The sequence below is a fragment of the Pan paniscus genome, chromosome 8 (genome assembly GCF_029289425.2).
Source record: "Pan paniscus chromosome 8, NHGRI_mPanPan1-v2.0_pri, whole genome shotgun sequence".
NCBI classification, from domain to species: Eukaryota; Metazoa; Chordata; class Mammalia; order Primates; family Hominidae; genus Pan; species Pan paniscus.
In genome coordinates this window covers 37,686,376-37,711,914 of record NC_073257.2, presented here as the reverse complement: position 1 = coordinate 37,711,914, position 25,539 = coordinate 37,686,376, and the positions used below count along the sequence as shown (strand labels likewise).

At 38.5% G+C, this 25,539-nt stretch overlaps 2 protein-coding genes across 3 annotated transcripts in view; one reads left to right on the top strand and one right to left on the bottom strand.

Annotated features, from left to right (window-relative positions):
• The window catches only part of THNSL1 (threonine synthase like 1), a 74,116-nt gene that overhangs the window by 12,336 nt on the left and 36,241 nt on the right, over positions 1-25,539 (bottom strand). The gene's annotated exons all lie outside the window — the stretch shown is intronic.
• Positions 1-25,539, top strand: part of ENKUR (enkurin, TRPC channel interacting protein) — a 34,198-nt gene that overhangs the window by 2,842 nt on the left and 5,817 nt on the right. For both annotated transcript variants that reach the window (XM_003821404.5, XM_008974861.5), the window contains exons 2-4: positions 13,558-13,703; positions 17,216-17,439; positions 22,486-22,632. In XM_003821404.5, coding sequence (XP_003821452.1) covers positions 13,558-13,703; positions 17,216-17,439; positions 22,486-22,632 — 517 coding nt within the window. The remainder of the gene's footprint in view (positions 1-13,557; positions 13,704-17,215; positions 17,440-22,485; positions 22,633-25,539) is intronic.

Here is a 25,539-nt window from a genome sequence, read left to right as displayed (position 1 = left end):
CATGGCTGAGGAAGCCTTACAATCATGGCAGAAGGCAAAGGCGGAGCAAAGTCACATCTTACATGGTGGCAGGAAAGAGAGTGTGTGCAGGGGAACTCCCCTTTATAAAACCATCAGCTCTCATGAGACTTATTCACTATCATGAGAGCAGCACAGGAAAGACCCACTCCCATGATTCAATTACCTATCACCAGATCCCTCCCATGACATATAGGAATTATGGGATCTCATCAATTTAATGTGAGATTTGGGTGGGGATGCAGCCAAACCATATCATTCTACCCCAGCCCCTCCCAGATCTCATGTCCTCACATTTCAAAACCAATCATACCTTCCCAACAGTCCCCCAAAGTCTTAACTCATTTCAGCATTAACTCAGAAGTCCGCAGTTCAAAGTCTAATTTGAGACCAGGCAAGTCCCTTCTGCCTACAAGCATGTAGAATCAAAAGCAAGTTAGGTACTTCCCAGATACAATGGGGGTCCAGGCATTGGGTAAATATAACCATTCGAAATGGCAGAAATTGGCCAAAACAAAGGGGCTATAGGCCCCTTGCAAGTCCAGATTCTAATAGGGCAGTCATTAAACCTTAAAGTTCCAAAATGATCTCATTTGACTCCATGTCTCACATCCAGGTCACGCTGATGCAAGAGGTGGGATCCTATGGTCTTGGGCAGCTCTGTCCCTGTGACCTGGCACAGTACAGCCCCCATTCTGGCTGCTTTCATGGGCGGGCATTGAGTGTCTGCAGCTTTTCTGGGTGCACGGTGCATGCTCTCAGTGGATTTACCATTCTGAGGTCTGGAGAACAGTGGCCCTCTTCTCACAGCTCCACTAGGCGGTGCCCCAGTGGGAATTATGTGTGGGGGGCTCCCACCCCATATTTCCCTTCCACACTGCCCTAGCAGAGGTTCTCCATGAGGGCTCTGCCCCTGAAGCACATCTTTGCCTAGACATCCAGACATTTTGATACATCCTTTGAAATCTAGGTGGAGGTTCCCAAACCTCAATTCTTGACTTCTGTGAACCCGTAGTCCCAACACCATGTGGAAGCCACCAAGGCTTGGGGCTCGCACCCTCTGAAGCAATGGCCTGAGCTCTATGTTGTCCCCTTTTAGCCATGGCTGGGACTCAGGGCACCAAGTCCCAAGATTGCACAAAGCAGCAAGGCCCTGGGCCCAGCCCATGAAACCATTTTTTCTCCTAGGTCTCTGGGCCTGTGATGGGAGGGGCTGCTGTGGAGACCTCTGACAGGCTCTGGAGACATTTTCCCCATTGTTTTGGCTATTAACATTTGGCTTCTCCTTATGCAAATTTCTGCAGCTGGCTTGAATTTCTCCTCAGAAAATTGGTTTTTCTTTTCTATTGCATCTTCAGGCTGCAAATTTTCTGAACTTTTATGCTCTGCTTCCTTTTAAACATAAGTTGCCATTTGTCAATTTTGGCTTTTGTTGCCATTGCTTTTGGTGTTTTAGATATGAAGACCTTGCCCATGCCTATATCCTGAATGGTAATGCCTAGGTTTTCTTCTAGGGTCTTTATGGTTGTAGGTCTAACGTTTAAGTCTTTAATCCATCTTGAATTAATTTTTGTATAAGGTGTAAGGAAGGGTTCCACTTTCAGCTTTCTACATATGGCTAGCCAGTTTTCCCAGCACCATTTATTAAATAGGGAATCCTTTCCCTATTGCTTGTTTTTCTCAGGTTTGTATCTAATTAAACTAAAGAGCTTCTGCACAGCAAAAGAAACTACCATCAGAGTGAATAGGCAACCTACAGAATGGGAGAAAATTTTTGCAACCTACTCATCTGACAAAGGGCTAATATCCAGAATCTACAATGAACTTAAACAAATGTACAAGAAAAAAACAAACAACCCCATCAAAAAGTGAGCGAAGGACATGAACAGACACTTCTCAAAAGAAGACATTAATGCAGCCAAAAGACACATGAAAAAATGCTCATCATCACTGGCCATCAGAGAAATGCAAATCAAAACCACAGTGAGATACCATCTCACACCAGTTAGAATGGCAATCATTAAAAAGTCAGGAAACAACAGGTGCTGGAGAGGATGTGGAGAAATAGGAACACTTTTACACTGTTGGTGGGACTGTAAACTAGTTCAACCATTGTGGAAGTCAGTGTGGCGATTCCTCAGGGATCTAGAACTAGAAATACCATTTGACCCAGCCATCCCATTACTGGGTATATACCCAAAGGACCATAAATCATGCTGCTATAAAGACACATGCACACGTATGTTTATTGCGGCACTATTCACAATAGCAAAGACTTGGAACTAACCCAAATGTCCAACAATGATAGACTGGACTAAGAAAATGTGGCACATATACACCATGGAATACTGTGCAGCCATAAAAAATGATGAGTTCATGTCCTTTGTAGGGACATGGATGAAATTGGAAATCGTCATTCTCAGTAAACTATCGCAAGGACAAAAAACCAAACACTGCATGTTCTCACTCATAGATGGGAATTGAACAATGAGAACACATGGACACAGGAAGGGGAACATCACACTCTGGGGACTGTTGTGGGGTGGGGGTAGGGGGGAGGGATAGCATTAGGAGATATACCTAATGCTAAATGACGAGTTAATGGGTGCAGCACACCAGCATGGCACATGTATACATATGTAACTAACCTGCACATTGTGCACATGTACCCTAAAACTTAAAGTATAATAATAATAATTAAAAAAATGAGTTCCAATTCCAAACCATATCTTTGTGAATACATAAAACTGAATGCTTTTAACACTACTCAAGTCACCTCTTGAATGTTTTGCCGCTTAGAAATTTCTTCCATCAGATGCCCTGAATCATCTCTCTCAAATTCGAAGTTCCACAAATCTTTAGGGCGGGGGCAAAGTGCCACCAGTCTCTTTGCTAAAACATAGCAAGAGTCACCTTTATTCCAGTTCTCAACAAGTTTCTCATCTCCGTCTGAGACCACCTCAACCTGGACTTTATTGTCTTTATTGCTATCAACATTCTGGTCAAACCCATTCAACAAGTCTCTAGGAAGCTCCAAACTTTCTCACATCTTTCTGTCCCCTTCTGAGCCCTCCAAACTGTTCCAACCTCTGCCTGTTACCCAGTTCCAAAGTCACTTTCACATTTTTGGGTATCTTTATAGCAGCATCCCACTCTACTGGTACCAATTTTCTCTATTAGTCTGTTCTCATACTACTGATAAGTACATACCCAAGAGTAGGTAATTTATAAAGGAAAGAGGTTTGACTCGCAGTTCCACATGGCTGGGGAGGCCTCACAATCATGGCAGAAGGTGAAGGAGGAACAAAGTCACATCTTACATAGTGGGAAACAAGAGAGTGTGTGCAGGGGAACGCCTCTTTATAAAACCATCAGATCTTATGTGACTTATTCACTATCCCAAGAACAGCATGGGAAAGACCTACCCCCATGATTCACTTACCTCCCACTGGGTCCCTCCCACAATATATAGGAATTATGGGAGCTACAATTCAAGATGAGATTTGGATGGGGACACAGCAAAACCATATCACATGGCAAGTACTTTGCTAGGCTACTAGACACCTCTCTCTAGGCTGATAGCAATACTTTTGAGTGTTCAGTCACCAAAGTAAACCTATTAACTCATATTTCTCTACCTTATCAACAAGGATTTAACAAGATTCTCTGCTAACATCAACATGCAAATTATTATGTCTAAAGTATTTCCCTAATCTGTTAATCACATAATCTTATTTTTTAATTGATTTTCATTTGTGGTGACTGAAACTCCAAATGGCCTTATGCAATCATTGCTTCTCTATGAATGTAATAAAAATTCTCTCTACAACTCTTACAGAAATTGTCCTCAGGCTCACCAGTGTAGAATTTCTGCATGCATACTTTTTTTTTTATTATACTTTAAGGTTTAGGGTACATATGCACAATGTGCAGGTTTGTTACATATGTATACCTGTGCCATGTTGGTGTGTTGCACCCATTAACTCGTCATTTACGTTAGGTATATCTCCTAATGCTATCCCTCCCCTCTCCTCCCACCCCACAACAGTCCCCGGTGTGTGATGTTCCCCTTCCTGTGTCCATGTGTTCTCACTGTTCAATTCCCACCTATGAGTGAGAACATGCGGTGTTTGGTTTTTTGTCCTTGTGATAGTTTGCTGAGAATGATGGTTTCTAGCTTCATCCATGTCCCTACAAAGGACATGAACTCATCATTTTTTATGGCTGCATAGTATTCCATGGTATATATGTGCCACATTTTCTTAATCCAGTCTATCGTTGTTGGACATTTGGGTTGGTTCCAAGTCTTTGCTATTGTGAATAGTGCCGCAATAAACATATGTGTGCATGTGTCTTTATAGCAGCATGATTTATAATCCTTTGGGTATATACCCAGTAATGGGATGGCTGGGTCAAATGGTATTTCTAGTTCTAGATCCCTGAGGAATCACCACACTGACTTCCACAACGGTTGAACTAGTTTACAGTCCCACCAACAGTGTATTTAATGCAGTGAACACCATTAGTTTTTGTTTAATGTGGTTCTGTTTTTCATTGTGATTAATTGTAACACATAATCAGTGTTTCATTTTTGGAGCTTCCCATCCTTCTTGGACTACTTTCTGCTTTATTCAGTGTCAATACTGTTAACACTTACATGTTCTGAAGTCTTTATACCATCTCTTTGTTTAAAGTATGGTTATGTATCTGACTTTGCTGAGAAATCTGTTCCTTGACTATTAGGAACTCTTAGGTGACATGGTCATTTTCTCCTGATCCAGAGTTTCTTGTCTTACCCACTTTGCTAACTAATTACAGCCAAGAATTTAATCAAGGAAAACAGTAACCCTTTTTAATTAACTTATATTCAAAGAAAGTCTAGACTATTCCAAAGTCTCTTTTTGTTTGGCATGATGACATTTTATGCTAAAATTCCCATTGCTGCAATATGTGGTCTCTTAGTATTATGAGTAGTGTTAGAAGCTATTTTAGTGTTTTAAGTGTTTAGTGTTAGAATTTAGGTGTTAGAATGTATTTTTCATCTGGCTAGGCAGTCTCTACAGACCCACAATAATACTTCTCTTCATCTCTTACATTTTGTCCAACTGCCCTTCTCATGCTTATATATCTCATATATTTATATTTATTCATATATTATATATACATATATATAATATATCACAGGCACACAAATGAAGTTGTGTTATAATTAATAGAATTACAATTGAAGGCCTGGAAAACTATGTGGTTGACAGGATAATTCAAAAGGCACCTTTCCCTTCAGGCATATGCATGAGGGGAGAGACAACCAGATACAGGATTTTTTTCAGCAAGGAACATTGTGGCTTCCATATGCATTTACTGGCTTAATGTTTATTTTGAGTTACTGCCTATAATTCAGAAATCTATACGTGGCTGGGCGCAGTCGCTCAAGCCTGTAATCCCAGCACTTTGGGAGGCCGAGGCAGGCGGATCATGAGGTCAGGAGATCGAGAACATCCTGGCTAACATGGTGAAACCCCATCTCTACTAAAAATACAAAAAATTACCCGGGTGTGGTGGCGGGCACCTGTAGTCCCAGCTACTCTGGAGGCTGAGGCAGGAGAATGGTGTGAACCCGGGAGGCGGAGCTTGCAGTGAGCCGAGATGGCTCCTCTGCACTCCAGCCTGGGCAAAAGTGCGAGACTCCATCTCAAGAAATAAATAAACAAACAAATAAATAAATAAGAAACCTATACATAATATAACGTGGTAAAAGGCATTAGCACACCTCTCTGGCATTTCATATATACATAAAAATGTTGAGAGAAGAAAATATGACAACAATACTCCTTAAAATCAGTTGCCAGGGAAATGTGTAAGTGAGCTTTTGTGAATGTTAGACTCATTTTTTAGATTATTCGGTTACAGAACAAGGTTTAATATCTTAAGCAATACTAACAATATATTGTATATGAGAATTCATTTTTACAGATCAGGGAAATATGTCAGTCTGTTATAATCACTGTCTAGACATGATGACTCAAATTTTTTCAGAATAAAACTGTGTCTGCCAGGACACAGGTAAAATCAAGTAAAAGGTTAAACAGTTTCAATTTTTAAATGTTTTATCAGGATGGATATCCAATATTCATAACCACAAGAATACTATTTATAGCAATATGTTCAATGTATTAGAATTTAAAACGTGCCAGTTATTGCTCTTTTTCACAAGAATCCTATGGGATAAGTAGTAGTATCTCATTGTTACAGAAGAAAAATCTCAGGCCCAGAAGTTGAGGCAATGAGGAAAAACAAGGGCTGAGATCGAGACACAAATCTAATACCAAAGCTCATAAGTTTAATTGGTTTGCACAGTTCTTTTAGCCTGAGACAGTAAAACAAACTGAGTCCTTTTTGCTTCAGTAACATCTATAATTGTTTAGTTTTTGATAATTTATTATATATCAGATACTATTTGGTGTTTATACACAACCTTGTTCTAATGCAGTGAGGTTTTTTTTGATGAGGCTATCAAAGCAAATGGGAAATTATGATAGAAAAGTAAGGTAGAGCTACAAATGAGGAGCTACATGAAATGTATGCTTCAAAATCATGCACGTTTGCTTAAAGTCTGAAACAAATTTGACTCTGTTAGTTAAGCAGCCAGCCCATCAAGGAAGAAAGATCCTTCCCATGCTTCTTTAAAAATCAGTTACACTCTAAGTCATATTGTCCAAAGACAGAAGCAAAGCAGTAGTCACAGAGGAGCACAAATGTTCTCGGTGTGCTGCCACAAATACACTTCCTCCAGGATTCACGGAGAGAGGAGACCATGTTTGTAATACAATAAAGATTTCAGCCACACTTCTACATTAAATCTGCTGAGTTTCATAAGTCTACTGTTGCCCTCATTATAGACCAGTGTTCCAGTACGATAACATAACTAAACAAAAGCAGTTTTGGAGACAGCAGTGTGTTGTGCTCTGGGTGTGCAGCTATCTGACTGCATAGTTTAATTCAAGGATAGATTTTCCTGCTATCTAGATCAGCACAGTCTAACAGAAATGTAATGAGAGTCATGTATGTAATTTAAATTTTTCTAATCACTTTTAAAAAGTAGAAATAACGAAAAATTTACTTTATGTAGTTTATTTAATGCAATTTATCTAAAATACTATGATTTCAGCTTGTGGCACCAGCCACATTTCAAGTGCTCAATATCCACATGTGGCTATATTACACAGCACAGATGTAGATGAATACATTAACTACATACTCTTTTGATATTCCACATATTATTTCACTCAACAGCTTGTGAGAGGTACTGAGCAGCACTAAGATCATCATTATACTCAATGACATATGCCTGTGTTGTCAAGTAAGTGCAGAGCAGAGCTATGACAGACAACCAGGCTGGGGAAGAATTGGCATCCATTTTTGAAAATTTAGTTACTTGATATAGACATGAGCCTGAATTGAACATTCTCATTTCAAGTCTGTAGGTGGACTTAAGGGATATCTGTGTATATGTAAAAATTCTCCTCAAGAAATAATTTGGATAGCTTTCTAACACAGCCTAGGCTCCAGAGTTCAGAGTTCCACACGATAGTGTAATGCTGCAGTAATACTGGGAAAAATTGAAAAAGAAAAGTTGTTAATCCCTGATGCCCATTTTGCCCATTAGAGGAAAAAAAATCTCTATTAAGCACTTTCAAACTATCCCAACTTTTTGAGTAATGTCATTTCCTTGTGTGCCCTTCGAAATAAACGGTTTTTAAAATGTAAATTTACTGTCTTAATGATGGGACTTACTATATGGTGATTAGTAAGTCTAATCTTAACTGTATGGTAAAATACAGTTTTGGTATGTTTTCTGAAGATGACAATTTTAGTTTGAGAATAACTTATCTTTAGCCCATATCTCATAATTCTAATAATAAATAGAAAATAGAGCCAATTATCCATTACACTGCCTGACTTCAAACTATACTACAGGGCTGCAGTAACCAAAACAGCATGGTACTGGTACAAGAACAGACACAGAGATCAATAGAACAGAATAGAGAACCCAGAAATAAGACTGCCCACTTACAAGTATCTGATCCTTGACAAACCCGAGAAACACAAGCAATGGGAAGGACTCCATATTCAATAAATGGTGCTGGGAGAACTGGCTAGCCATATGCAGAAGAATGAAACTGGACCCATTCCTCTCACCATATACAAAAATTAACTCAAGATGGATTAAAGACTTAAACGTAAAACCCAAAACTATAAAAATCCTGGAAGACAACCTAGGCAATACCATTCAGGACATAGGCATGGGCAAAGATTTAATGATGAAGATGCCAAAAGCAGTGGCAACAAAAGCAAAAATTGACATATGGGATCTAATTAAACTAAAGAGCTTCTGCACAGGAAAAGAAACCATCAACAGAGTAAACAACCTACAGAATGGGAGAAAATGTTTGCAAACTATGCATCTGACAAAGGTCTAATATCCAGCATCTATAAGAAACTTAAACAAATTTACAAGAACAAAACAAATAATGCTATTAAAAAGTGGGCGAAGGAAATGAACAGACACTTCTCAAAAGAAGACATACATGTGACCAACAAGCATATGAAGAAAAGCTTAACATCACTGATCATTAGAGAAATGCAAATCAAAACTACAATGGGATACCATCTCACACCAATCAGAATGGCCATTATTCAAAAGATACTGGTGAGGTTGTAGAGAAAAAGGAACACTTACTGCTGATGGGAGTGTAAATTAGTTCAACCATTGTGGAAGACAGTGTGGCAATTCCTCAAAGACCTAAAGATGGGAATACCATTCAACCCAGCAATCCCATAACTGGATATATACCCAAAGGAATAGAAATCGTTCTATTATAAAGACACATGCATGCCTAGGTTCATTGCAGCACTATTCACAGTAGCAAAGACATGGAATCAACCTAAATGCCCATCAGTGATAGACTGGATAAAGAAAAGGTGATACATATACACCATGGGATACTATTCAGCCATAAAACAAGAATGAGATCGTATCCTTTGCAGGGACATGGATGTGTACATGTAAAAATTATCCAATAAATAGTTTGGATAACTTTCTAACACAGCCTAGGCTCCAGAGTTCAGAGTCCCACACAATAGTGTAGTGCTGCAGTAATACTGGCTGGAGGCCATTATCCTTACAAACTAACACAGGAACATAAAACCAAATACTGCTAAATTCTCACTTAAAGTGAGAGCTAAATGGTGATAACACATGAACACATGGAGGGGAACAACACACCCTGGGGCCTATCGGAGGCTGGGGGTGGAAGGAGGGAGAGGATCAGGAAAAACAAGTAATGAGTACTAGGTTTAATACCTGGTGATGAACTAATCTGTACAACAAACCCCCGTAATGCATGTTTACCTATATAACAAATCTGCACATGTATCCCTGAACTTAAAAGAAAATAGAGCCAATTATATAATAAAGTCGCCACTAGATCTTTGTAATAAAACCACACCATTCAGAAAATGGAACAAAATGCAGCTATTTAACAAAAAGAATAAGATTTATGTGTATTAAGATATCACACTATATTAAGTTTTAAAAATCTAGTTGCAATTCATACAGAAATAGAAACCCAGGCTTGGCACAGTGGCTCACATCTGTTATCCCAGCACTTTGGAAGGCCAAGGCAGGTGGATCACTTGAGGCCAGGATTTCCAGACCAGCCTGGCCAATGTGGTAAAACCCTGTCTCTACTAAAAATACAAAAATTAGCCAGGCATGGCGGTGCGTGCCTGTAGTCCCAGCTACTCAGGAGGCTGAGGCACGAGAATCATTTGAACCCAGGAGGCAGAGGTTACAGTGAGCTAAGATCACACCACTGCACTCCAGCCTGGGCAACAGAGTGGGCAAAAAATAAATAAATAAATAAAAGAAACACTGAAATTGAATTTATTCTGGAAAATTTATTGGAGAGATGGAGGAGACATAGATTTTAATTTACTTATTAATGTTATTTTTGTAATTTGGAAAATATCATTTATATAAAATAGAGTATCTTATTTTCTATAACAGATGGACAGGCTTTCAGTTCATATAGCTACACAAAAATATATTGAATCATGGGTTTACAAATTTAAAAGAGGTGGAAGTAAAGACACCTTTTTTTTTTTTACCCCAAATGAAATTATCTTATTAATCATGAGACCATATCTGCCAGCCCCAACTTCTGTGGGCATTTTAAGGCACAGATTTGGCTTGAACATTATTTCTTGAAACTATCTAATGAGCTCATTCAGTCTGGACTATAATTGATTCCCAGCCTTTAAGTTCAGGATTGAAGCAAGGCTCCTAAAAGGAAAAAAACAATAATGTTTCTTCAAACAAATTTATCTACATAAGGAAGAAGATAATACAAGTTATTACAAAAGCGGTATAGCTGAACTGCTTTCAACCAAAAATGGAATTTATCTTCTTGACTTAAACAACTAGAACACCAGAAAAAAATATATGAAACAATAGTTATCAGACACTGAACAATAGACAACATAGAGCGGTCATCTATAAAAGAAGAGAAACAAATGAGGTAAGCCCTATGACTGCCCCAGTATACTCTCTGGAGAGAATTTCCAGGCCGAGATCCAGAAGAAAAAATTAAAACAAAGCCTAGGAGTCTCCCTGAGTTAAGGAGACAGAATTCAGAGTTTGCGAAGGCCAAAGCTGCTAGAATTCACAGCACAGAGTACCAGAGAGGAGAGCTGCATAGAGGACTGTGGAAATATGAACAAGGAGTTCCCTAAAGTCTTTGGTTGATAGCACATGTATGTAATGAAACAACCAAGGCCAAGGAAATAACCAACAGAAAGCAGTAGTGCCAGGTAAAGTTCGTGTTCCCACCAGCCCAGGTGGAGACACCTCCTAATACACAAGGCATTGAGTAGTGCACTCAGAAGTATATTGCCTCAGTAGTGGGGCCAAATTAGAAATAGACTAAAAGCACTTGTGGAATTACCCTAACACGTAAAGTAAGCCTTAAAATGATCACACTGTTTCCAACTATCATAACTGAATCCCAGAAAAAAGCTAAGGAAGAAATTTAAAGAACACCAGAAAGAGAAAAAGAAGAGAAAAATTCAGCAACAAACAATGTAAAATTCACAATGTTTGGCATCCAATCAAAAATTACCAGGCATGCAAAGAAGCAGGAAAATATAATGCATAACCAAGAGGAAACATAGTAAAGACAGACACAGAAATGACACAGATTAGAGAATCAGTAGACAAGACCTTAAAACAGTTGTTTTAAATATTCATCATGTATTCAAAAGGTAGAAGAAAGCATGAACCAAGATGGGGAAAGAAATGGAAGGAGAGATCCAAATCTAACTTCTAACCATAAAGAATACCATGTACAAAATGTAGCTACGTGTAATAGATTGGATTAACAGCAGCTAAGACACTGAAAAAGAAAATTTAGATGAATTTGAAGACACAGTAATAGAACAATGCAAAATGAAATACAGAGAAAAAATAGACTGAAAAGGAAAGCAGAGAATCAATGAGGCTTGAACAATATCAAGCAGTCAAAGAATCATGGAAGAGGAGAAAACGGATGAGGAAACAGAAGAAATATTTGAATAAAGGTAAAAAAATTGTCAAATTTGATGAAATCTCAAAATCCAAAAATCCAAGAATCACAGTTAATCCCAAGTAGAAAAAAAAATACCAAGAGACATTACCATCAAATTTATTAAAACTATTAATAACGAGAAAAAAGTTTAAAACAGCCAGAGGAAAAAAAGAAAAATTATATAGAAGAAGAAAAAAGGACAGTAAATTTATCTTTAGAAACGATGGAAGCCAGAAGTTTAAAAATGTCCTTTATGGAGAAGGAATGGTACCGGTTAGAAATTTGGACTTATACAGCAGAATGAAGAACACTGGAAATGGCAAATATATGGGTAAATATTCAAGATTTTTTCAAATGTATTTAAAATACAATTATATAAAGGGAACATAATCACAATCATTTATGGATTTTATACCACACAGAAAAGTAAAATATATTATAACACTAAGACAAGAGTGGGGTTGGATGCAAGTATTCTTTTGAAAGGTTCTCATACCACATGTTAAATGCTATAATATTGCTTGAAAGTAGGCTCTGATAAGTTAAACCTGTATACTGTAAAGCTACAGTTTCCACAAAACCAAACCAAACAAAACAAAATGAAAAGCAAGATAGAATGAGCAAGGGGATATGTAAAAAAACAGCAAGCTGGAAACTTTAAGCAGAAACAAATTTTTATAATCACATTAAAAGTGAAAGGTATAAACAAACCAAACAAAAGTGATTGGTGGCTGGATAAAATTTCTATGCAGTCTATAGGAAAACTCCAACAAGTAGAAAGTCCAAGTACAGAAAAACATATACTATTACAAATCAAAGGGATGCTTGAGTAGCTACCATAATGTCAGACAGAGTAGATTCTAGAGCACAGAATTTTAAAAGGAATAGAGTGTTATTTTATAGTGATGAAGTGATCTGTTTTTCAAGAATATATAACAATCCTAAATGCTATGCACCTACAAACAGAGCTTCAAAATACATAAAGCAAAAACTATTTTAATTGAAAGAAGAAATAGCCAAATCCACAATTACAGTCAGAGACCTTAACATCTCTCTTTCAATAATTAGAAGAATAGACAAAATCAGGAAGGATACAGAACATTTGAAGATACTTTCAGTTTGACCTAGTTGTCATTTATAGAACACTCCAGCCAACAGCGGCACAACATACTTTCTTTTCAAGTGTATACAGAACATTTACTAAAATAGAACATACTTTGTGCCATAAAACAAATGTCAGAAAATTCAAAGGAATTGAAATCATACAAAATATATTCTCTAACCACAATAGAAATATATCTGAAATCAATTAGATATCTGGAAAATCCCAAATCTATGAAAACTAAGCATGTCTAAACAAACTTCTAAATCAAAGAAGACATCAAAAGTATTAAGGTTCAAAATAAAAAACCTAAACTTGTATCTTAAGAAAGTAAAAAAAGAAAAACAAATTAAAACCAAAGTAAGAAGAAATAATAAAGATAAGCACAGATATCATTGAAATGGAAAACATGAACATTGGAGAAAATCAATGAAATTCTGGTTCTATAAGGAGATTCATAAAATTAATAGACCCCTAGCCAGACTGATCAGCAGAGAGAGAAAGACAGAGAACACAAATTAGTAACATCAAGAATGAGAGGGGTGACATCACTATCGATGCTACAGATGTTCAAAGGATAATAAGGAAATACTATGAACACTTTTGCCCTAGCACCTCTTTCTTAGGGCAGAGCTTCCATCTAGTTTATCTAAGTCTGATGGACAGGGCTCAGGTAAGTATGTTTTATGATTATGCTTTTCCATACGAATATAGACTTAAATAAATTAAAAATGTAAGATTTAAACTTTAAGTAAACTTTAGGTAATTTTTACTAGAAATATAAATGCTACAACTTTTTAAATTTAATTTTAGGTACATATCCATTTTTAAGGCAACTGTAAAAGATGACATGCAAAAAGCTAAAACTGCAATGAAAACTATGGGACCAGCAAAAGTTGAAGTACCTTCTCCAAAGGATTTCCTAAAGAAACATTCAAAGGAAAAAACTCTACCACCCAGTAGGTTTTATCATGCTTTCTTTTTAATGTTAAAAGCATTAGCAGGTGATTTAACTATTATTTTATTTTTGATGAATATTAAACGTGCACAGGTGATAGCAGCTTTACCTCATATTAAACAGAACTTGACTAGGAGAAAGTGGAAGTAGAGAATTGGGTAGAAAAATAGAATGGAGAGTGATAAATTGCCCCCAAAATAGACTTTAGATTGGGTTTGGACTATCCAATGAAGCCCACATGCATCACCATCTTAGTCCCTAGCTGTGGGGCTTCAATTATAAACAACAATTATAGGAAGAGTTAAGACCCCAGGGACAGTATCTGACTAATGGGCAAGATTGCCCAGCATCTAAACCCTGTCTGGCCTTTTCTCCAAGAGATGAAAATTACAACCATTACTACCAGTTGTTGAAGCAACTACTGGGCTCATTTTGAGTATGGGCTTTTACTCTCCCAGACCTTTAAGACCAACTGGACTGCAATGAGTTAGATGTAATGGAGGAGGCTTCATGAATAAGTGGTAGAACCAGCTTAGGGCCCCATGCTTATTTTAATGCTGTGCTCTTGCTGTACTAAAATTTTTAATTGTTGATCAAGTAGCCTTGTGTTTTTATTTTTTACTGGGCCTCAAAAATTATATAGTTGATCCCAGTTATGGAGTCTTTTGAATGATTTCAGGAAAGAAAGCTATCAGGGAAAGGGAGAGTAGATGAAAAGTGATCTGTGACAGGTATGTATGGAAGCAATTTCTTCATAGCCCAAGTATGTCTTCCCAGATGTCTTAGGGCAATAAAGAAAAGAGAGCACCTGGGCAACAAAGCAAGACCCCGTCCGTACAAAAAAATTAAAATAAAAAAAATTAGCTAGGTGTGATGGCATGCACCTGTAGTCTTCACTACTCTGGAGGCTGATGTGGAAGGATCGCTTGAGCCCAAGAGTTTGAAACTGCAGTGAGCTATGATCAAGCCACAGCCTTCCAGCCTGGACAACAAAGTGAGACCCCATCTCAAAAAAAGAAAGAGAGAGAGAGAGAGAGAGAGGAAGGAAGGAAGGGAGGGAGAGAGGGAAGGGAGGGGAGGAGAGGAGGGGAGGGGAGGGGAGAGGAGAAGAGAAGAGAAGAAAAAAGAAACGAGTCTGTCTCTTCAAAATGTTGGCTTTTTATGTCTGCTGGAATTGAGGAAATAATGCAACATCTCAAGCCCGGCTAGCGATGTACATTTTAACAAAAGTGAAACTACTTCTCTTTATGGCAGTATTTAATGTCCCCAAATCCTCTCTCAACCCATATCTCATGAAAAAAGGTGAGGGCACTATCAGGCAAGATGGCAAGATGGAAGAAGCAAGTGTGAAAATACAACATTCTTGCTTAATTCGTGACTTCAGAAGTCTCTTTTGTATCTGCCTCTAGTCTTGGCCTGTTGTGACCCAGCATTCTATGACCAACAATACCATTTGAGAATATAGGAAAATGTTAAAATGGAATTTGATGCTTTCAATGCCTTAGGACCACTGGTACCCCTTGGGTCCTCATATAGCCTCTCTAGGGTTAAACATATGCTATAACACAAACATATATATATAAATCCTTTGTGTCAAATAAGAAAAAAGGAAGAAGCCTATCATTTTGTAAACATTGTAAGGCAAAAGCAAACCCAAAATTTCATTGGCCTTTAGAATAATTAATCAATTCAGGGTATTAGGGCTGGGCACAGTGGCTCATGACTGCAATCCCAGCACTTTGGGAGGCCAAGACAGGAGGACTGCTTTAGCCCAGGAGTACGAGACCAGCCTGAGCAACAAAGTGAGACCCTATCTCTATAAAAATTTTTTTTTAATTAGCTAGGTGTGCTGACGCACATCTGTGGTCCCAGCTATATGGGAGGCTCAGGTGGGAGGATCACCTGAGCCCAGGAAGTTGAGGCTGCAGTGAGCTATGATTGCATCACTGCACTCCAGCCTGGGTGGCAGAGGGAGACCCTGTCTCAAAAAAAGAGGAAAAAAAAAAAAAGGAATGCAGGGTTTTGCAAAAGCTTTAAAAACTCGGTCCAATGAGAGTTCTGGAGGACAGTTCTGGAGAACTAGAAGTCCAACATCAAGATGTCAGAGGATTAGTTGATTTTTCCTTTTCTTTTTTAGGAGTATTTTTGTTTGTTTTTATTTTTGGAGATAGGGTCTATGTTGCACAGGCTGGAGTGTGTGGTGGCTATTCACAGGCATGATGAAAGCACACTGCAGCCTCACACTCCTGGCTTCAAGCAATCCTCCTGCCTCAGCCTCCCAAGTAGCTGGGACTGCAGGCATGCAACACCACACCCAGCAGGGTTGGTTTCTTCTAAAGCATCTCTCATTGGCTTGTAGGTGGTTATCTTTTCTCTGTATCTTTACGTGTTCTTCCTTATATGTATGTCTGTGTTCAAATTTCCTCTTCTAAGGACACCAGTCATATTGGATCAGCGCCTTCTCTAATGACCTCATCTTGACTTAATTACCTCTTTAAAGACCTTTCTACAAATACAGTTATATTCTGAGATACTGGGGGTTAGGGCTTCAACATATGAATTCTAGGAGTACATAACTCAGCCCCTAACAAGAGGCTAATCCAGTTCATAGACTTTTAACTGTAAGTATTGGCTTTGCTGATAATAAAAGTTATATAAACTAATAAAAAAGGTCAAATGATGCAGAAATGAATAAAGTCAGTCCTTAGTAATTGTGATGGGGTTAAAATTGGAAAAGGCATTTTCAAGATAGTTGTTGCTTTCAGTTCTTAAAAATAAATTATTTCACATTTTTGCATTGTGGCAAACCATTTGGCTATATTAAAATAGATCAATGGGAATGATCAAACTGAAGAGGCTGTGTAAAAATGGCCAATAAGCAAGAAATACTTCTTCCTTGTATTTATATACTGTTCATATATATATATATACACACACACACACACATATATGATCTTTTTTGAGACAGAGTCTCACTCCGTCACCCAGGCTGGAGTACAATGGCATGATCTCGGTTCACTGCAACCTCCGCCTCCCAGGCTGAAGCAATCCTCCCACCTCAGCCTCCTGAGTAGCTGGGACTAAGGGTGCACACTATCATGCTTGGCTAACTTTGCATTTTTTGCAGAGATGGGGTTTCACTGTGTTGCCGAGACTGGTCTCAGACTCCTGAGCTCAAGCAATCTGCCCACGTCACCGTGGGCCACCGTGCCCGGCCTCCTCAACATATTAATTGATTATGTTGACCTTAATTTATTTCCGTTTTAATTACTGACTTTTTTTCTTTTTAAAAAATTATTTTATTGAGGCCTGATTGACAGGTAAAAAGCTGTGCATATTTAATGTCTACAAGTCAATGAGTTTGGGGATAAGCATAAACTTCTATGTTAAATATTTAAATATATTATGACTGCAACTTCAATATACAAGTGGTGAAATATCTGGATATTATAAATAGCACTGAGTAGCAGTGTTCGTAGTTTAATATTAACAAAGAAATGTTATATTTAACAGAAAAAAAGTTTGATCGGAACGTGCCCAAAAAGCCTGCTGTGCCATTGAAGACTGATCATCCTGTCATGGGAATACAGAGTGGAAAAAATTTTATAAATACAAATGCAGCCGATGTCATCATGGGAGTGGCTAAAAAGCCTAAACCAATTTATGTTGATAAAAGAACTGGAGACAAGCATGATCTTGAGCCTTCAGGACTAGTTCCAAAGTACATCAATAAAAAGGTAGCCTTGTGGTATATTAATAAGAGGGCTGAAATTCAAATAATTTAAATATGGTGTTCATGATGATCATCTATGTTATCATTATTAGTGCTCTCATTGGACACATTGTCTACTTTGCTGATTCTCATTCTTCTGCAATCTGTGTTTGGTCCAAATCTAATGGGATGAAGTTACAAAGAACCCATAGTAAACAATTCCATATAGTTCAGTAGATGAAAGTTATTGTTTTCCTTAATTTTGATTATTAACATATTTAACAATTTTAATAAACATTCTATGAAAGATATTTTTGGTTAGTTGGAAATGTCACTAAAAGCAGTCATTACTGTAAATCTAGAAGGAATAAGCTGTCAGATGGTCTTAAGATTTAGTCATTAATTGCAGTAACTTGGCAGCTGAATAAGAAAAATGAAGCAGAATGCAGCTTTAGAGCCATCCATCTCATCAGTGTAGTATAAATAATTCACATTCCTATTTTAACATGAATATATTTATTTGGTTTTGGTTTTGGGTAAAGACTTGAAAGTACTGTACAATAATCTAGTCCTTTTGGGTCCTTCATTTGTATCTGAAAAGGTGTGTAATTTCATTGGTGAACATTATAGTTTAAATATAGATTTTTTTTTTTGAGACATATTCTCACGCTGTTTCCCAGGCTGGAGTACAATGGTGCAATCTCAGCTCACTGCAACTTCCAACTTCCGGCTCGAGTGATTCTCCTCACTCAGCCTCCCAAGTAGCTGGAATTACAGGCATGCATCACCAGGCCTGGTTATTTTTTGTATATTTAGTAGACAGGGGGTTTCACCATGTTGGCCAGGCTGGTCTTGACTCCTGACCTCAAGTGATCCACCCACCTCAGCCTCCCAAAGTGCTGGGATTGCAGACATAAGCCACTGCACCCAGCCAAATACAGATCTTTAAAATAAAAAAGTTTACAAAAAATCTTATTTAATGCTACTTTATTTTGCGCACTTATAAAGCTTAAAAGTGCTTGAAACACACAAAATATGAATGCAGGCTGGGCACAGTGGCTCACAACTGTAATCCCAGCACTTTAGAAGGCCAGGAGGATTGCTTGAGGTCAGGAGTTCAAGTCCATCTTGGCCAACATGGTGACACCCCATCTCTACTAAAAATACAAAAATTAGCCAGGCGTGGTGGTGTGTGCCTGTAATCCCAGCTACTCGGGTGGCTAAGGCACGAGAATCGCTTGATCCCAGGAGGCAGGGGTTGCAGTGAGCCAAGGTCGCGTCACCGCACTCCAGCCTGGGTGACAGAGCGAGACTCGGTGTCAAAAAAAAAAAAAAAGAGTGCAGAATTCTAAAGAATAATAAGTTGCATCAAGAAGAAATGAAGGAAGGGAGGGAGAAAGGAAAGGAAGGAAGGAAAAAGGAAGAGAGAGATAAAGAAAAAGGAAGAGAGATAAAGAAAAAAAGAAAAGAAATTGCAATAGTGATGTACAGGGACCTAAAATTGAAGAGTCCAGTGATCTACCATGATAAATCCAATGCCAGTGGAAAATCAAAACAGGACCCTCAAGGCTGTTTTCAGAGGACACTGTCTTCTCAGGAATCTAGGAGTTCCCAGGATAAGCCAATAAAGTTACTTCAGGCTTCTCCAGGTACTTCCTCCTTCTGTGGCCCCTGGAAACTGTTTTATAGTCGTTGTCCCACAGGATAGGGAAAAGTGGAAAACTCACTCTCATGGCTCTTAAAGCCACTTCCAGTCCATTATTTCTCCATGATCATATGAAAAGTCTTTACTGGTCATGCCACCACCTGTCACACACTCTGCCCCTCCTTCTGGCTGCTCTCTAAGCTGTCCACTTGAATGCATTTTCTACCTTCAACAGGAAATTTGGAGTATCCATCATGGAAACAGAAAAATACCAGAGTTTACCAAACCACGAAAGCGCTGTGCACCTAATGCCCTTTTGGTGTTGCTGACTAAGCAATCAGTGCTCATGAAAGACTTATTCAATTTACTTTTCCCTTATCAGAGTTAAGTTTTAAAGATCTATCATTGGTAGGTGAGATAGTAAATAAATTCTTTTAAAGTTAATGTCATATTTTTATAAAATGAGTGAACTCCCGTTTCAGCTCCAAGTGAATTATATGCCATTCATACCATGAGAAACAATTTCTGAAAACAAGCAAGAATAGATGATCACATGAGGTATTTAGCAATACCAGTAAAGACATTCTTTCAAAGTCTAACTCTGCCACTTAGTAACTGTGATTTCCAACAATCCATTGGATTTATCACAGGGTTGTAGTGAGGATTAAATTATATAAAGTATATTGAGCACTTGACACAAAATGTGACACCTAATAAAAGAACAAAGAGTGAATAGTATAATATATGCAATTTTATTAACAGTATGCATTAGCCTCCGGTGATTCAGCCCATAGGAATATTTCAGATCATTGAAGCTTTTGCTCATTTGTGAGTTTTTTTTCTGAACTGTATCACACCATTCCCTTTCTTTTTAAAAACACTTAATTTAATTTTTTTTAGAGATGGAGTCTCACTATGTTGCCCAGGCTGGTCTTGAACTTTTGGGCTCAAGCAGTTCTCCTGCCTAGCTGTCTCAAAGTGCTGGGGTTACAGGCTTGAGCCACTGCGCCCAGTCATTCTCTTTCTTAAACAGAGTATGCCAAATATAATTTAATCTTTCTGTGATCCTGCAGAATCATCATGATGAAGCTCCGTTATTGTACTAAGCTGTAATGAGGTGTTTCCCTCAGTGTTTCCTGAAGTGGATTGGCCTGTCTCACTCACTGCACCAGCTGACCAGAATACTGGCCTCCCAGAGTCTATTTATATTGTCCTCTGCAGCTTCCAGAACACATTTATATCTAGGATTTCTATCCCTTGTTCAGTCAGGATGGGTTAAGTTACACTGTGATGACAAACAATCCCCAAATTTCAGTAACTTAAAGCAACAAAGCGTTATTGTTTGCTTTTGCCACATGCCCTTTGAGGGTTGTTACAGGCTCTGCTTCTTGTCCTTCTTCCAGGACCCAGAAAAATCTAAACATTGCTTGTCACTAGACCAGACAGGAAAAGACACAGCAAGTCATCCACTAATTCTTAAGACTCCTATCGAGAAGTGGCAGAGGTCACCTCCACTGACACTGAGCAATTCAGGGCATATGGCTACATCTTACTTTATGAGGACAACACAGGAAAGTGTTGTCCTACCAAGTGTCTAGAAGGAGAACAGAATATTTGTCAGAATTTTAATGACTACCATACCTCCCAACTGCTGCTTCTTCGGAGAGTTCCTCCCCGACCTCCTTATTTATCTAAAATAGCCCCTATTATTTTCTTTTCCCCCACTATCCTTCTTTATTTTACTTCAGAACACATACATATTATTTCATTCTCTATTTTTGGTGAGTCTCTGTCACCATAGAATGCAAATTCCCTGAAGACGGAAACTTTGCCTTTTTTATTCACTAGTGTTCCTAGCACCAAGTACATTCTCAAACATCTTTTGAAGAAGGAATACATAGTAATTCTGTTTCTATAGATGGTGAAATCAAACGCATTTACTAAGCTGAAAGAATCACAGCTGATGGCTTCACTGTCAGTCCTTGTGACATGGGAAAATTCCCTTATTCCCCTCGCAGAGTGTACCATAGGGCTGTGGCTCACTTCTTCAGTGCCCCACTGCTCACACTTCTAGGGGGAGCATGCCGAAGGGCAGGTTGTGGGGCTGTGACTCCACAGCAGTGTCTATGGGTCAATGTTTACAGCTCCTGAAGCCCCAGTGGGCGTGTGTTACAGGGTGCTCTTTTAATTTAGCTGTCCATAGGTGGCTTGTGTTTGCTCAATTAGACTCCCTGCCTTATGACAAGGACAGAGGGCTTCCAAAGGACTTTCTGTATCCCAGGAGTCTTGCCTTGGTATACTTGAAGAATTGGATCACACGTGGGCTTGGAGAATGAGTGCAAGGTTTTATTGAGTGGAAGTAGCTTCAGCAGATGGGAGAGCCAGAAGGGAGATGGTTTTTCCCTGGAGCCGGGCAGCTCTGTGGCCCGGGCTCTCCTCCCACCACCCCGGCCAAACTCTGCGTTGTTCCACTGGTCGATGGCCTGCCGGCATGCCGGTGCCCATCAGTGTGCTCTTTTGTTGGCACGCCCCTCTCAACAGCCTCCACTTATATGTTCTTCCATTGATGTGTTCCTCTCGACGTCCAGCCATTTGTGGGCCTGCCTGCTAGGGTCTCGGGGGTTTTTATAGGCACAGGATGGAGGCATGTTTTTATAAGTTTTTGAAGACTTTGTCTTTTCTTTAACGAGACCACGAAAAAGAGACTTCAAAATATTCAAGATATTTCAGGTAAAAACTGAAGCATGTAGAAGGTAGAAGGTAGAAAAGCCAACTCTTGAATATCTTATTCAAGATATTTCAGGTAAAAATTGAAGAACGTAGAAGGTAGAAAAGCCAACTCTTAGGAGTAAAGTATCAGCCAAGAACAGGCGTGGGAAACATTCAGAAAAGGGAAAACAAGCAACTGCAATAACAACTCCATTTATTTATGTATTTAGAGATGGAGTCACACTCTGACACTCAGGCTGGAGTGCAGTGGCACCTTGGCTCACTGTAACCTCTGCCTCCCAGATTCAAGAGACTTTTGTGCCTCAGCCACCCGAATAGCTGGGACTACTGGCACATGCCACGATGCCTGGCTAATTTCTGTATTTTTAGTAGAGATGGGGTTTCACCATGTTGGCCAGGCTGGTCTCGAACTCCTGACCTCAAGTGATCCACCCCCCCACCCCTCAGCCTCCCAAAGTGCTGGGATTACAGGCGTGAGCCACCATGCCTGGCCAATAACAACTCCATTTTAAAAGGCAGGAATCTACTAGCTCTCAATGGAGGGAAAAAAGTCACTGAATTTTGTCAATTTACAGGGTTTTGAACAAAGGATTTAAGTCTGTACCATTTCTTTTTCTTCCATCATCAGTTGATACGTACCCATATGTAAGATTGCATACAAAATATTGATTACTTTTTTCTGCAAAATGTTTTTAGGATTATGGTGTCACACCTGAATACATATGTAAGCGAAACGAGGAAATAAAGAAAGCCCAAGAAGACTATGATCGTTATATCCAGGAAAACCTTAAGAAAGCAGCTATGAAAAGGCTCTCCAATGAAGAAAGGGAGGCAGTTTTGCAGGTGTGTGTTCTGCCATTTACATTCATCTGTAACTCTTTGGATCATCTCTGAAAGAAAGGTGTACCATCACTTTGATGATTAAAGTCAGCACTTGGATTTTGAAATCAGAACAATCTCTTTGGGTTACAGTTAAAAACTACATACAGCAAAGCTCACTCTTTGGAGAGAGCAAAAAGTTGTGATATAGGGATTCATTTAATAATATTTTATTTCCAATTTGGTGAACTGTTTTTTTCCTGAACTAGTGTTGTAAGGAAGCCTACCTTCCTCTACAATGAACATGCATGAAATGAAGCAAATAAAGCATTTTTATTTTCATTTTTATGCCCCTGAGTTTGTGAAAAATAATATTCATAAATTAGATATTTTTCACTAGATGGAGCTCTAGAATAATTGAAACTGTCCTTAAAACAACTTTTTTTCTTTCCTATAAGGCAAATGTCCAAAATTTTAAATAAACAGGTGCTAGGTTTCACATATGTTTTTCTTGTTTTTAATTACATAAAGATATATTTATATTGGATTTTTTAATGCAGGGCTTTTATCTGAAGCATTTAAAATATTAGGGGGTGTAAGAGTTTCTGCTTCATCATTTGTATGAGCGTTTAATTAAACACCTCTTTGTACTTTTTATAGTCATACTGTCTCTTATAGAGGCAGAAATAATACTTAATTCTTTGGTTTTTTTTCATTTTGAAAGCATCCCACGAAGCCATTTCTAGTTTATTATTAATCTCTGTTGAAAAATGGATTCATATGCTGTTACAACTTCTGAACATTTTATCAATGTCATCATAATCATCAATAAACATTTCTTAAATGCTAAACCCTGAGGATATTTTAAAAGGCATAAGATTTTTTAAAATATCTGCAGTGGAGTATTGTGCAATTTAATTAGTGAGAGGTACTATGGATCTATGTACATGTATAGATGTGAATATGTGTATGTGTGCAGCTCTTAAGTTTCATAAGGTTCCAAGGCACTAGTCACCCCTGGAGGATTGTAGATCGTTAGCTGGGCCTGAAAATGTAGAGTGACGGCATGTCCCAGACAGTAGGAGTGGCTCAAAGGCAAGGACGGTGTCTCTTTGCTGACAGCAGCATCCCCAGTGCCTAGCACAGTGCCCAGTGAAAACGCAGATGTTCAGAAATGGTCTGCTGCAAAGGAGGAAGGCAGACAGGCAGGAAGGAAGGCTGGCAGACATGGAAGTGAGAATTGGCATGTCATTTTCAGGGAGAGTTCTCGTCTGTGGCCCATTCTGTCTCTCTCATTTGGATTTTCCCATTTTCAGAAAGTACGTGCCTTTGTGAAAGCCAGGTTTTTACACCTAAATGATGCTGAAAAATAAGAATATGACGAAGAACTTAGAAGTGACAGGTCCTTCCCTTCTATGTCTTTTTGGCTGTAGGAGATAAGCAGCCCTCAGCTTCCCATTACGGTCGCTACAGAGTTACCCTTTGATGTGACGATAGCAAATCATCCACTGGATGCCTTATGAGCCAGGGAGCAGAGCTGCCATAGTAACAAAGCCACCGGCTGGCCTCCTGACGAGCCCTGAGCCACACTTCCTTCCCTAGGCAAGAGTTGCATGTAGTTCGATGACAATCTGGTTGTATGCCCCTGAGTAAGCCACATTCTGCTCATTCTTCATAAAATAACAGTCTCATTATACCTGGACAGGATCATCTGGTCTAGTGATTCGAAACTTCTCATTTTTAAAATGAGGAATATATATATATATATGAATATATATATATATATGAATATATATATGAATATATATATATATATATATACACACACACACACATATGCTGTGTCACTCTACATTTTCAGGCCAGCTAAAGATCTATAATCCTCCAGGGGTGACTAGTGCATTGGAACCTTATGAAACTGAGGAGCTGCACACATACACACATTCATATCTCTACATGTACATAGATCCGTAGTTCCTCTCACCAATTAAATTGCAAAATTCTCTATTTATACGTATTTTATATATAAATAAATTATATATAACATATGTACAATATAAAAAAATCAATTTTACTTATATATAAATATATATATACATATATAAATATATATACATATATAAATATATATACACATATATAAATATATATACACACATATATAAATATATATATACACATATATAAATATATATATACACACATAAATATATATACATATATAAATATATATACATATATATAAATATATATATACACATATATATATAAATTTTTTTTTGAGATGAAGTCTTGCTCTGTCACCCAGGCTGAAGTGCAGTGGCATGATCTTGGCTCATTGCAACCTCCACCTCTCAAGTTCAAATGATTCTCATGCCTCAGCCTCCCGAGTAGCTGAAACTACAGGCATGCACCACCACGCCCACCTAATTTTTTTGTATTTTTTAGTAAAGATGGGGTTTCGCTGTGTTGCCCAGGCTGGTCTTAAACTCTGGCCTCAGGTGATCCACCCACCTTGGCTTCCCAAAGTGCTGGGATTACAGGCGTGAGCCAATCTGCCCAGCCGTTAATACAAATACATTAAGTGGGCCCCTTTGTTCATTCATTTATTTATTGAATATCTAGTGTGTTCCAGCCAGAGGGATACTGTACAGAGCAAAATAAACACAGTCCTCAGTGTCAGTGAACTTAGAGTTTGATTTTCATTTCTCTTTGGTCACAAAACTATCAAGTACATCAATAGGGACTAAAACTCATTTACCAATTGCCAGGCTGGTGTTTCCCCCACTACAGAACACATACTTGCAGAGGAGGTAACAAAGGGAGGCTACATCAGTCAGGGCTCCAGCAGGAAATCGAAGGCACACTCAGCTAGGACTTGGAAGATAATTTATGTTTGTTTATTTTATGTATTTATTTGAGACAGTCTTG